The sequence below is a fragment of the Halyomorpha halys genome, unplaced genomic scaffold, assembly GCF_000696795.3.
Source record: "Halyomorpha halys isolate HHAL.00 unplaced genomic scaffold, Hhal_1.1 Scaffold577.1, whole genome shotgun sequence".
NCBI lineage: Eukaryota > Metazoa > Arthropoda > Insecta > Hemiptera > Pentatomidae > Halyomorpha > Halyomorpha halys.
In genome coordinates this window covers 217,155-231,590 of record NW_027113760.1, presented here as the reverse complement: position 1 = coordinate 231,590, position 14,436 = coordinate 217,155, and the positions used below count along the sequence as shown (strand labels likewise).

Here is a 14,436-nt window from a genome sequence, read left to right as displayed (position 1 = left end):
ATATATCATTAGTTTATTGAATCAGTCAATGTTAAAGTATTATAAATTTAATGATAGACTGTGGAACTTAATCAAGGAGAAAATGGCCAAGGTAGTGATACAAATTAAAACACAAAATATTTTTAAAAAAACATCTTTAACATTTGTGGTTACTAAATATGTCCACTAAGCCATTTAATTTTAATTAATTAATGAGAAGTCAATCTAATTGAATATAAATGGAGAAAAGAAAGATCAATAATACAATATTTTTATTATTATTAAATTCTTTCAAAGTGAAAATAAAAATTATTATTATTAAATTAAAAATATTTAAGAGAAAATAGCATTGCATAATATTATAAATGGATATAAAATTTATTCATATTCTACATTAGGGGTGGTTAGGTATTGGCAAGACATAATCAAATTTAGGAATCAACGGAATCGATTCCATCATCCACATTTTAGATGATTACGAAAATTAAATAATTACTTCTTTTATTTTTCTTTGTTGCAAGTCTGAATTGATACAAGTCAAGATGGTCTAGGTTAAGAACTGACTGTATTTAAAATTTTTACAAAAATTCATACTTTGGTCACTCCAAAAGAGGGTGGAGCTCCTAATGCCTCTCTCCAAGTTTTATGAACAACTTTCTGTGGTGACTCCTCTCGTTTCCTTTTATTTACGACGGGTACATTATTACTTTTTGATTTAGAATTATCTAAATCTTCTATATCAGGTACATCTGTTTTTTCTTCATCAAAAGAGCCCTGAAAGGAAGTATATATCAATAAAATAATAAATCTTCACATTACATGTTGTAACATTATGGTCGCTACACACTCTTAAGCATGAATAATCAATCTTTTTACATGCTTGAGAGAGTACAGCCACCTTAACACAAACATCAATTACATCATGGTTGATTTCCTTTCTTGGAAGAACTGTAAAAAGTTCATTGATTTTTCTTTGTTTCAAAACATCAGTTTTTTCAAGCATTTTTTTATGCAACCACTCAGGATGGCGGACACGGGGAACTGGATTAGAGAGCTGTAAATAAACAAAAAAAGTATTATTACAAGTAATGCAAGATATATAGAAAATAAAACATAAAATACTACTTTAAAACATACCCCTTGCATAGCTGCTGGTATTGTAATAATTTTTTGAATGGCACCTCCCAGTCTTTCAATATAATAATTCCAATCTAATACATGTCTAATATCAATATCTGCCAGTGAAGAATCTTTTAACCATTTGCGCAAATAATGTTTCTTGACAGAATCTTCAGCTTGAAAAATCGCCAAAGGGATGGCTCTAAAAATTAAGATAATTATTATTTAAACAATAGCTGACTCAGCAATGCTTTTTGCTTGAAATAATAGTTAACGCTCCCACAGCAGTAGTATATTAGGTAAAAGTTGTTGAAAATTCTGCATATTTCTCACTGAAGCATTGTAAAAATAAGGTTTATTACCCAACAGTTTTACCATTAACACATCACTCGCTATAGAATGAGAAAATGTCAAGAAAAATTGATACCTTCATAAATAGATAATCTTTAAGGTCTCAAATAATCAACTTGTAACTGACTTTTTTTTTTCAATTTCAATGAAAACCACTTATAATATAAATAATCTGTGGCTTAAAAAATGAGAGGTGATCAATTTTAAACTTATTAAAAAGATTTCTACCAATTTAAAAAATACAGCTTAACAGGAGGCTCTCATTAAAATTGTCCAATAATAAAATATATTGATATCCTCTCTATAGTTTATGAAAGTTTTACAAATTAAATGTTTTTTCTTGAAACAATATTTTTTATTTGAAAATGAGTAATAATAAATAACCAAGGCGGATATGATTTTGTCCAACACGGATAAATGGACTATTTCATCTAGCCTGGACAAAATAGACTATTTAGTCTGACCCAGACAGAATCATTAAATTTAATTATTTGGACAACATTAAAACACATTGTTTCTATTTTCTTTCTTAAAAAAACAAAAAATACCAATGCTTTTAGTGTTAATTTATTGAAGGGTTTATTGCCCAAGTCATACAATCACCATTTACAGTAAACAAATGAGCAATGACAAAAACCAAAAAAATAACACAATATACAATCCTCAGATTTATTTTTGGCACTATTCAAGTTCACAATTAACATCTTTCTCTTTTACTTTCAGACTCAGCATGAGAGGTCAAGACCTAAATATGGATATACTTAATTGGGTTTTCTTCTATACAGTTCCCAAATTTTATAATTTTTCTTAATAAAAATTCAGAACAAATGTAACAACACAGATGACAAATAATAACACAAGTAACCAATCAACCAAGTAAAAATAAAACTGATAGAAAACGTAACTGGGCAGTGTTTCTTATATCTGCCACCAATACTGATGATTGCTTGTATTCTATACAAGTACCCAAGTCCTAATAATGTCCATTTTGTAGAGCAACTTGACAAAATGACCAATCTAGTGGTTACCAAAAGCTAATTACAAATATTAATTTATTTTTATTTTTTTTATCATTATTTACTTTCTACACTAAAATGAAATTTTTCCTGAGTATAGTAGCTTGAAAGGATTTTCTTAGATCCTCTGACTACTAATGATGGGGGCAATCAACTCCATAACAAGAATCCTAATGTTTTTTTTCATTCAAAGAATTGAAACCAAGAATAGAGTCCACAACATCATAACTATAACCGAGTACAGTAAAAAGAATTCAATTTTTAAACCTGAAATAAAAGTTACATGGTATTATAGCTGGCTAAAATTAACCTTATTACACGAACAAAAAGCACCATGACAACTTATTTCGTAGGATTTGTCCTTTTGGCCTAACTCAAAGATTTTATTCTAATTGTATTTATAGATAATTTTTTTTTAAAATAATGGTTATAAATATACTTTACCTTTCAGTAACGGGTGATCCTTCTGGTTTACGAGATATAATATATTTGCAAGCTAAGCCAGCATCTTTTACCATTTGATCACCAAGGAACTCAGCTAATCTTTTAGCAGTGCTTATTGATGTAGACTTTTGAACTCCATAATCTTCTAACTTACGACTCATTGATCTGTTCTCTGAAATAAGCTCAAAAAGCTCAGAATCTGGCATGTTACAGGCCTAAAAGACATTCATAAATTAAAGTTTAAACATACTCATTTACATATATGAATTTGTAATACAATATAATATAAAACATAAACAAATGCAACATCCTAATCAAGTCTCAGATAAGCAATACAAGGAATATTGTAAAATTGAACAAATATTTTGCGACTTTCGTATATATTATATTTTTATAAATAAAAAGTTATACATGAGTATGAAAAAAAAAAAGAAGAAGAAAGGTTATCCCTAGGTTCAATTATTTTTACAAGTTTTTCTAAGTGAAATTTAATGATTTGTTTTTTTTTTTTCAAGCCCCATGGGTACGTGTGGTTTAATAAGGAGATGAAGGGACACTGGATTGAGGGGACCTCTTTTCCTGCATTTCGAAGAGGGGGCTGAGGAATTGGATGCTTGAAAAATGGGGAAATAGTTGATATCAGTCTAATGGTGACGAGGCACACCAGGTTTGTGGAAACTTAGTAATTAAAAGTACAAGGGAAGCGATTGACCTATTGAAATACAGTTACAGAACTTTTTAAAAATGATCAATCATCTGAATGTGAATGATTTTTTTTATTAATATTTTTGTCCCCCTTGAGTTCAATATTTCTTCTCAGTTTGAGGTTTTAATTGTTAATTGTTATGAAGTTATAACATTCAAAACTGTTGTCACTTCTTAACCCTGTCTTATAGATGAGGTGGAGACTTTAACAGTCAACAGGATCAGTTTCTTTCACAGTAAAAAAAAAAAAAAAAAGGCTGTGGTTTATTCAGCATTCTTTCATGTTTCAAAACACAATGGGACTTCAGATAGAAAACATTAACAATTATAATATTTTTAACTCCAATGTTTTCAGTCACTCCCAAGTCTGTAATTGAAATGCCCAACAATAAACCTCACAAAAAGAGCTTTCATAGTGAAAGGTGATCAGGATAGACTAGTGGGAAGCAGTAACCATGTAACCTTTGTTGCAAAATTGAACAATATCAAAGTATGTAGAGATTATTCTGAATGAATTTCAGTATTCATGAAAAAAAAATCCTTATTCGCACATGTTGTTATGTATCAAATAACATTTGTTAATCTAATTTTTCTAGTTGTATACAAAATTTTACATTATCATATATTTACATTAAAAATCAAACTTTTAGCTAAACAAAAAAAGAGCACCTTGCTGTACAAAACATCAAGCCAGTAATTAGCAACTTTTGCAACGGATTCATAACATTTTTCCAAATTGTCTCCTTTTAAGAAAGCATCAAAAACTGATGACTGAAAAATTTTAATCAATTGGAGTTCACCTCTTCTTTTCACTTCAAACCTACAAAATATAAAAGTTAAAGAAATAAGAAAATAAAATTAAAAAAAAGAACAATAAAGTCCCTTAAATTGCTGTATACCCTTTCAATTCAGCTAATGACCCATCAAAATTGAACACAGCGTATCGCTTTTTTAACCGTTTACCCTCTTCTTTCGAAGCTGGCAAAACCATGGCTTTGTATGGTCCATCTACTTCAAAGAAAATTGAATTTTCACTTCTAATTTCATAAACAATATTCTCTTTGTCTACAAGTTCATGATACACATGGTTTGTAAAATGTTCCTACAAAAGAAAAATTAACTTAAATGAGTCAAATGAAAAGTTTCAATATACTACTTCCTACATAAAACAATATAAAAAATCATACAACATAATTTAATAAACATTCAGAGCTAACCTAATTAGTCCAGTCAATATAGATATAATAAAGACCTTACCAAAGGTCAAGTAGTTATTATTTTTAGTAATATGGTTTTTACACTGAAGTTATTAGTAAAAAATCAAATTTTCTATTTAGAAAGACCAGTGCAAGCTGCCTAACAGCCAAAAAACATTAAAATGTTGGTACTATTTTCAATTTCCAGTCAATACCTCTTAAACTATGCCTCCAACATAAAATTTTATGGTTAGCTTATTAAAAATACATTAAATTTATTACAATTTGAGCCAAATAAATTCTTCAAACATTGCCTATTTATCTAACATTTGATTTTTATAACATTAATCTTATATCAGAATATCTTGGATAGTTAGTCTGGACTTCAATCTTCAAGATGAAGCTGGATTCCCTGTGTTGTTAGGCAACGCACTTTTAACTGCCAGTTACTAGGAATGAACACTTTCTGCTTAATTCATCTATTCATTCTAATTGCAGTTCACGATTTAATGGACTATTTCTTGAATTTTTTATTCTTAGGACCTTAATTTGAAATAATCATAATTTTTATTTACGCAATGCAGTTTGAAACAGCCTTTAACACTTCTTTCTTTGCCATTCACCATCCACCAAGAATAAAATTCCAAAAATTAGGATAAATTAAGCAATTATAATTCCAAATTTTCATTCTAAAATGTTTAACTTCTAACCCCAAAATATTTAAGATGAAAAGAAAATTAAAAGCTAAAGTTGCAACATTATTTTTCAACAATAATAAACTTTATATCAACAATAAAGAATTAAACTTAAAATTTACCTTAACCATTGAATTAAGAACAGCATTAGGGAAGGAAATCGTAACTTTGGCCTTTCCAGGTTTATTTGTATGAATAACATAATTTTCAGGAAACGATGCAGGCAGTAAACACCAGATACCATCTGTATCTAATTCCAACGGTCTTCCGACCTGATCTATAATTTCCCTTGCCTTAGTTATAATATTTGCTCCAGTAAAACAAACAATCCCAGCCATTTCCATACTGTACCATCTGGCTCTGTAAATAGTAATTGATTTTTATTTACTCAAGTATTTATTAAAACTGTTGTGATAGAAATCATGACTGCTCAAAATTAGTAAAATATTTAAAGAATTGTAATGTCGCTATTTCCTTTTATTTGTCAGATACATAATGGTAACTTATGTCTGTCCAACCACACAGTGGGCCAAATAGTGAGTTTAGAATGAAAATATTCAAATTTTTAATACTTAAATGGAAATCGTTTTCCAAACTAGATGACACAATGATATAAAACGTGAGGAATGATCTCGATTGTTTACACAAAAAATTCAGCAAGACAAGTTAAAACAAAAGCAAATTATTTTCTCTGTTTACATATACGTTTATTCATTAGGGAGTATAGGTTTTATGCTAAAATGTAAGCTATTAAAAGTATGTAACCACTAAAACAAAAATTTTTATTTATTATAAATCACTTTAAAATTATAGCTCTAAATCAATCATAAAAGAGATACAAGATTATTAAACGTGTAGGTTATATTTCTAAAGATTTAATTAAAAATTCAGCATACTGTTACTTTTTACACAGCAAGTTCCAGTCAACAGAAATATTTGGACCTGTTTGTAAAATGGGATGTACTTATGTAAATCAATATGAATGGTTTAAAATGCCTCCTATTCACAAAATATTAATTCGTGGAAGAGAAATAATAAGAAATGCAATTTTCAAGAAGGATCCTTGAGTGAAGAAGCATATAAACTGCTAAATAGCAAATTTAAATACATCAGATGAGAATAATATCAAAGCTTTGCACTTTCTAATACCTAATTTTATTTTATGTTTCCAATTTTATTTGCTACACTCACAAGAAATGGAAAAAATTATTACAACTCACTGTGAAAAAGTCTCTCACCTCAACTACTAACTCCTCTATGAGAATTTGCTTTCAGGCAGTGTCGTCTCACATCGATAAAGAAGTTCAAGTGTTAATTTATAGTATTTTTTTTTTTTTTTTAATTTTATTTACCAACATAATAATCTACAATATTACATTACCTTCAGTGAATATAATCTTTAGACAACAAACAAATTCTTAACTAATTTTATTATTTCATTGATTATTGAAAAAAAGGAAATATATGAAAAAATGCGGAAAATATTATTTTGGACTCCCTGGGGATCATACATCATCACCTGATTATTACCTAGATTATTCATTGTTTTATTTATTTATTTTAGTAGGTGGACCTGTCGATTTGTGTGTTTTAACTTATTTATTCATTAAATTATTTTATTATCATTTTTATTTATTTATTTTTTTACTTATGTATCCAATCAAGTATTTCTCTTAACAAACTTTTTATTATATTTTCCTTTAAATATAATATTATGTATTAGTTTTGTTTTGGTAAAATATATTTATTTGTTTGTTTTACTACAAACTGATCTACTGCTGTGACTAGTATTTCTCTGGTTTGATCTCACATCGCTATCTAACAGTGAATTTGTTTAGCGGGTCACTGGGGTGAATCTGAGAGGGGGAATTAGGGAGAGTGAATTTGTCGATCAAATGAAATAAAAATTGTGAAATGGAGTGGACAAGAAGGGGAAAGAAAAAAGGAATAAATTGAAATATTTGTATTTAGTGTGTAGACTGAAATTGATTGCAAGAGAAAACTGTGGGGGAAAAAAATGTTTTCTTTCTATTTTACTATATCATGTAAAAATATGTAATTTATATATGTCCGATCACGGATTGATTAGTATGCTGTGTAATGTAGCAACCCGATGTATTTGAATGAATAAAGCATTTCTCTCCAGTTATCCATTCAGATTTGGCTTTTTCTTTTTAAGGCGGATCTACATGTTGGCCAAGCCATGGCAAACTCAGGCATGCGTGAGCATGTGGATTGGTGACTTGGCTTGACTGCTACGAGTTGGGTTAAGCTTGTTGCTGATCCGTCAAGAGACAGTTTTTTGGACACAGATCAAAGGGAGTTCGTGAGAGTGATCATGTAGCATCTCCACCATTGTTCTTTGTTCAGTTGCAACTGAGAGCTGTTAGGAGGTTAAAGTTGTTTGTTGTTACTGGTTATAATAAGTTTTATATTTAATTTTATTTCATCTTCTTTTTTTTTTGTAATAAAAATAATATAATCCCAGTGCAATGGCTGAAAACACTTACACATCCACCATGCTTGGCTCTCTGGAAAACACTGACATGTGGATGGTCCGCTCGGACGGTTCCTTTGTTTATCGAGCATTTTACAAGTCTCCAATTCGTGGCAGGCGGCCAACATGTAGATCCGCCTTGACTTGTACATCATAATTTCATTATAGAGTGACAAAATAAATTAAAACTGATTTAAGTTTTTTTTTTATACAAAATTTTTAATTCAGTTCACTGTGCCTTAGTGACTAGGATTAAGCTAGACATGATCTAAATAAAGCTCTAATTTTTTAAACATTTAAGTACAAAAAAAAATTGGATTGTTTACATTAAATGGCTAATAAAAATAAAAGTAGTGGAAAACTTCAGCAACACAGAGAAATAAATTGAGGAGAGGAACAACTATGAAAATATTGACTCTAATCTTGCAAAAGTATGAGATAGCTGATGGATTCATATTTATTTTGGGAGACATTAAATAATTTTTGTATGAAAATAATAATATAAATGAATGAATTTATGATAATTTTTTTATTTAATTGAAGTTTGAGCTTTAATTATTGGTAATTTTTTTTTTAATTGGAAGTCCTGATTCTTTAATGTTATACATTTTTTATAATTGAAAAATGGCCATTCTAGTAGGAAAACTTTTATGATGAATATCAAGCAGCAATCACCTCACTTACAAGAGAATGCTACAGAGGTGGGATCACCAATTTAAATGAAACTGTTTTTGTGAAACTAGGTCAAAAAATATTAGAAGTATCCAAGGTTCTTGTCAAAGTGCACTAAGAATAAAAAAAAAAATTACTTTGTGGATTTTCGTTTTCTGCCTTTGCTATGTTTCGAATCAAAGGCTATTATATAACAATCACTAGGTTTTTAATATTTATAATAAGAAAATAATATTGCTGATTATATTAAATGTGTGAAAAATAACAAAAACGAAAGGATTCTCCCCATAGCAAAAAAAATAATGTTTTTCTAACTATAGGATTTCATAAATAAATAAATAATAACCATGATGAGTCTGATAGTGGTTTTATTCCATTTAAAATGGACTAAAGATTATTGCAGAATTTTCACAAAGTATAATTTGAACATTCAATTGTAAAAAAAATAATTCTGATTTGACTTTCATTTGAGAAGGACCCGACACATATTAATAACTTTTTACATTGTTGTTAAGTTTTGTCAAGAGCAGATTATATAAAATTTTTCTCTTATGATTTTCTGACTTCTCTACCTTTTCATGTGAATGGGATGGTGTATATCAGATTATTTTGTAATTGTACCCATTAGTTTTATCATTTAAGACTACAAAATGCCCTTAATGTTTACAAAATAATGTGAAGGTAATGCACAGATAAAATGAGATAATATTAAAAGTTGTTCTCTTAATTTCTCAAAGAGATTCCAACTTTAGTAACTGCACTCATATCAGTGAGTATACAAATTAATACAATATTTACAAACTACCATTCATTTGGCTTGATTATTGATTAATTGTTTTTAACCTACCCTCTACGCATGACATATCCATAGAAAGAGTTCAAAATACATTTATGGGCCAACTGTAAAGAATCATACAATATTTCTCGATTCTTGGCAGATTTGATTTCTGCTGCATCACCTTTAGCAACAGCTTCATTTACTTGCTTCTTAGCAACCTATAAGGAACAAAGAAAAATATAAGAGGCAATCATTATCCTGTATATATGGAGCCTGAGATAATTTGCAGAAGGTTAATTCAAATATTAAATCAATTATTAACTTGCAAGAAATAGGTTTACATAAATTATGGTCTGAATCTTAATAGTTTTGGTATTACTTCAAGCTGTTTCAACTCTGTTAAAAAAAACGTTTTCAGTAAAACAAAAGTAGCTTAAGCAACACAATAACTTAAGTTAAGTAGGGTCTTCTAGGAAGTGGGATAGCCAACTGAGGTAATGAATACTAAAAAGTTAAGCATAACCCAGACTGATCACTCCTTAGATGTCTGAACACCTTTTGTAATGGGCAAATATTAATTGGTGATGAAACAAACATTCCCAGGTAGATGAGGACCAATATCAACTTTTAGAAGATAATTCATATCAAGCACTAGTGCAGTAGATATCAGTTTGTTGTTTGACAACCAAACTGTGCAATGAGCTATCGACATAAAAAAAACAAAAAAAAATCTATTGATGTTTAAAATGAACCTATTTCATAAAATATATTAAAATTAAAACGAACTAACATACTGTGATAACTGTAGTGTCTCATAATAACTGAGTATTTAAATAGTTAACAGTTTTTAGAGTTATCTAGTTATCCCCAAAAACTTTCTGTACATTACCATTTTTCAATTTTAAGGATATTACCACAAAGATACTGGTACCACATTAATTAAGTTAGAAAAGAACATTATTTGGTTTCGCGAAACTGTTTTATCAAAACAAATGAACCACTGAACATACTGAGGAATGGGTGATGGTAAAAGAAAAAATACTGCTAAAACAAGAACATAAATCATGCTGACAGACCCAAATAGAATACTTATAAAGAAAGAAATTTGAAATAAAAATATTATAACTGTTACAGCTCGACAAACCTCAAGAAAGCAGTTGTATAACCGGCATCCAAACTGGCTAAGATAGATAATTAACAATCTTGTAACAAGCACTGTGTACCCATCTCTCAGGCCCGGTATCCAACTATAATTGGAGGAAAACCTGATGGTAAAGCTTGATACTCATCAACTCACCTCCTTACAAAACTTTCACCCTTCATGGGTTGTAGTGGTACAAGTTTTTGTTCATTAATTTAAATTGGCCCTTAGTTTTCACATAAACTACAAGCAGATACAGTGAAGTCTCAGTTATACGAATATGAGGGGGTACCAAAAATTCTTTGTATAAGTGAATATTTCGTGTAAGTGAAATACATATTATGTATGTATATTTTTGAGAATTTTTTTCTCGTAATTAGTAGGTACTTATACATATGTTGTATGCAATTGAAAGAAAAACAAAGTAAAGAGAAAAAAAAATTATTTATTGTATAAAAATTTAATTTATCTTTAATCCTAATTTTTTAATTTTTGACAAAAAAATTGTGTTGGTATTACTTCAATGTTTGTTTGTTTCATGTTGCTTTTGGCTGAATACATCATTCTTTCGCATTCTGTTAAGGTGTTAGATTCCTTCTCGCTAATTTCTTTCGCATATATAAAACGTTTTACAACTTCAAATGCTTCAAGAGCTTCTGCAAAAATGGAAGAGGCAAAGGATCTTCGTCATGATGAATCGGAATCGTCTGATCTTATTATTATACATTAGGGAGTAGAATATAAACATAAAGAGTCATTGGGACCGGATGTTATTTACGGAAAAAAGTTGTTTACTGTTTCGTTTTTCACGGTATTTTTCGTCCTTTGTCTTGCCACGGAAGAGACAAAAATTCATAGAACTGAATAAAATTTACTAATATGTGCATAAAGCGGGTCCAAACTTTCCTTTGTATAACTGAATGTTTCGTATAACTAAGTTTCATATAAATGGTTAATTACATACACACAATTCGGGGGTTTTTGCACGGCATTGAGAAATTCTTCGCATAACTGAATGTTTCGTATAAGTGAGACTTCACTGTATTCAGTCTTTAAAACATTAAAAAAAAAAAAGACAACCTTTTATTTAAAAAATCCAATGTGATTATTTCAGATTATAATTTAGATGTATATACAAAACAATATTAATTAGATACATTGCTAACTCATCACCCTCCCCTGAAAGGCTATCATTAGGTAGTTGTGTTAAAAAACAATAGCGTTTCTATTTTTTTCCACTAGTTATATTTTTTAATTTTCTAGCTTTTAGCACTTTCTAAAAAGTTACAAAAAAATTGATTACATCTCACCTATAGTTATGTGACCACAATAAATAAGTTAAATATAAAGATTTAAAATTTTAAAACAGTAATTTTAAAATGATACCTTACAAAGACCCTTATATTCGTATCTTCTATCTCGAAAAGCTCTCACAGTGTCAACATAAAAAGAATTCTCTTTCTGGCAAATCGTAGTAACACGTTCTTCTAATCTAGTAACTTTAGTTTTCTTGTAAGCCTTTCTACAATAATCTGTTAAACGTTTCTTCTCAACAGCAGCTTGTTCCTCTTTTGATAACTGGTGAAAAGCTCTAGGTGGACCACCAGGGAACTCAGGTGGAAATTTCTCCATTTCCAATTGTTGCTGAATTCTATGAAACTCATTACGAGTCGCTGGCACTATAAAATGACTATTATTAACATCATTACTAATGTTATCAATATATATAAATACATTTCAATTACAAATCCAGTTAAATCTCATCTTCAACTACAGTCAAAAAAGTTTATAAAGTTATCAGTTATAACCTACAATATCTACAGTACCATGAAATGTCATAGGTAAAATGTATAATGTTTGTTTATAAAAAAACAAACATTTATAATGTATTGATAATGAAAGGAAATACAAATCATGTCATTATACTACATATATTATCGTCTATAGGAATCAGAGGACAAATATTCAAATTTATCCAACAATTTCTGACGTATTGGCATTTTAGGCTATGATTTGGATGTGAACATTCTCAGGAACACATGCAGATCAAGGAGGTATCTCAGGAATATGTGGTTAGCCCTTCTCTCTTTTCTCTGGTTATAGAAGAATTTGGACTTAATTTACTTAGGGTCAAATATACTAAAGGTTAGCACCCTATTCTAACCAGACTGGGAAGGACAAGTTTTCATTCTGTGGAAATGCCACCAAATAAAAGCCTATCCACGCAGACCGGCATCAAACCAGAACCCCCGCAAATCTCGCAGTAAATCTCATATGATCTTTTCACAGCTTAGACAGTACGACCTCCTTTCTACAATATTTACAGCTGGAGGTTTTTGATATTTCAGTGTTTAATCCAAAAATACTGAGGTGTCGTGTGAAGTATGGCTATTCCTGAAAAATTGACTGATATTTTCTAATTGTTACTACAATACTGACATTTCTGTGGAATTGGCTTTGTGGTGAGGTAAGAATGAGTAAATCTCATATGATCTATTAACAGCCTGTTCAGTACAACCTCTCTACAACATTTATGGTTGGAGGTATTCCTTTTATGCTCTGGAGTACCTCCAGCTGTAAATGTTATAGAGAGGTCATACTGACTAAATTGTGAATAGCTCATATGAGATTTACTCATTCCTACCTTACCACAAAGTCAATTCCACAGAAATGTCAGTATTGTAGTAACAATAAGAAAATCAGCCAATTTTTCAGGAATGGCCATACTTCACACCACACCTCAGTAGTTTTGGATTAAACCCTAACATATAAAAACCCTAAACAACGATAATAGAACAATAGAATTAATATTTGAATTTTCAAAGTTTCATCAGAGTGATATTTCTGAATATTGAACAGATAACAAATCCATTACCCGTTTCATTCAAATGTATAGTTTTAGTAAAATAGAAAGGGAGGAAAATATAATAAGCAAGTATAAAGAAATATATGGAATTTAAGACTAGTAAAGTTTTATGCCATTGAACAAATGAACAACATAGAGCCAGTAATTCTAGGAGTTTTTCTTCTCAGTCTTGAGATTTGACTCTAAGTTTTTTTATTTTATCAGTCATTTTTTGAAGGGAAAGAATCCAGAACAATTTTCAAGAAGCCTTTTCTCTCCTCAGTTCTGATTGCTCTGCTGATCACTATGTACATTTACTTGGGAAGAACTGTTAAATACTTATTGATATTGCACAGAGTCACTGAACTAGGATAGAACGCTGATGAAACTTATCAAAAATAGAAAGATTTAAGCAAAATTCCTAAAGTTGAAGTGTAGTGCTACTAATATTTTTTCTTTTTAACACTTTGAATGGACTCCCCTGGAAAATCCCTGAGGTTTGTAAAATAAAATACTACATCAGTAAATAAATTTATATGCTTCAAAAAGTAACTTTGATAATAGAAATAAATTGAAGGAGTGTAAAAATTCTTAAAGGCAGCAGAACCCAGAACGATTATAGCAGGTGGAAGCTAGGACAGTACATTTCTTTTTTTTCTTAGAAATTTATATTGAAAATAAAATAGTCAAAATAAATTAGTGCGCTATTAATGCATAAATATATAAATCACAAAGCTCTAACTTCAAGTCTTATTCAAGAGGTAAAAAGTATGAGAAATTATCAGAAATTGTTATTAACACAGTGTGTATCAATCTCATAACGAGATAGCATGGTAGGCTCTGGCTAATTCATGCCTTTGTGTCTCATCACTGCATTGGTCTTTGAACAAAAGGCTCTTTGGAAGGAACCAGCAGTCTTGAAGTGACCCCAATATTACATATATCTTCAAAGGATAAATCTTAACTCTGATTCAGTTAGGGTTGATTTTGCAAAGATG

The 14,436-nt window shown here is 29.7% G+C and overlaps 1 protein-coding gene and 1 long non-coding RNA gene across 2 annotated transcripts in view; one reads left to right on the top strand and one right to left on the bottom strand.

Moving 5' to 3' along the window:
* LOC106684390 (uncharacterized) overlaps positions 1–14,436 on the top strand; it is a 46,237-nt gene that overhangs the window by 2,211 nt on the left and 29,590 nt on the right. The window contains exon 2 of the long non-coding RNA XR_001343696.2: positions 3,425–3,576. This is a non-coding gene — a long non-coding RNA (uncharacterized lncRNA). The remainder of the gene's footprint in view (positions 1–3,424; positions 3,577–14,436) is intronic.
* Positions 1–14,436, bottom strand: part of DNApol-epsilon255 (DNA polymerase epsilon catalytic subunit 1) — a 38,169-nt gene that overhangs the window by 15,172 nt on the left and 8,561 nt on the right. Inside the window, exons 12-20 of the mRNA XM_014426437.2 lie at positions 11,980–12,272; positions 9,522–9,670; positions 5,628–5,865; positions 4,514–4,716; positions 4,284–4,434; positions 2,910–3,124; positions 1,117–1,300; positions 899–1,033; positions 574–753 (exon numbers count right to left, since the gene is read on the bottom strand). Coding sequence (XP_014281923.1) covers positions 574–753; positions 899–1,033; positions 1,117–1,300; positions 2,910–3,124; positions 4,284–4,434; positions 4,514–4,716; positions 5,628–5,865; positions 9,522–9,670; positions 11,980–12,272 — 1,748 coding nt within the window. The remainder of the gene's footprint in view (positions 1–573; positions 754–898; positions 1,034–1,116; positions 1,301–2,909; positions 3,125–4,283; positions 4,435–4,513; positions 4,717–5,627; positions 5,866–9,521; positions 9,671–11,979; positions 12,273–14,436) is intronic.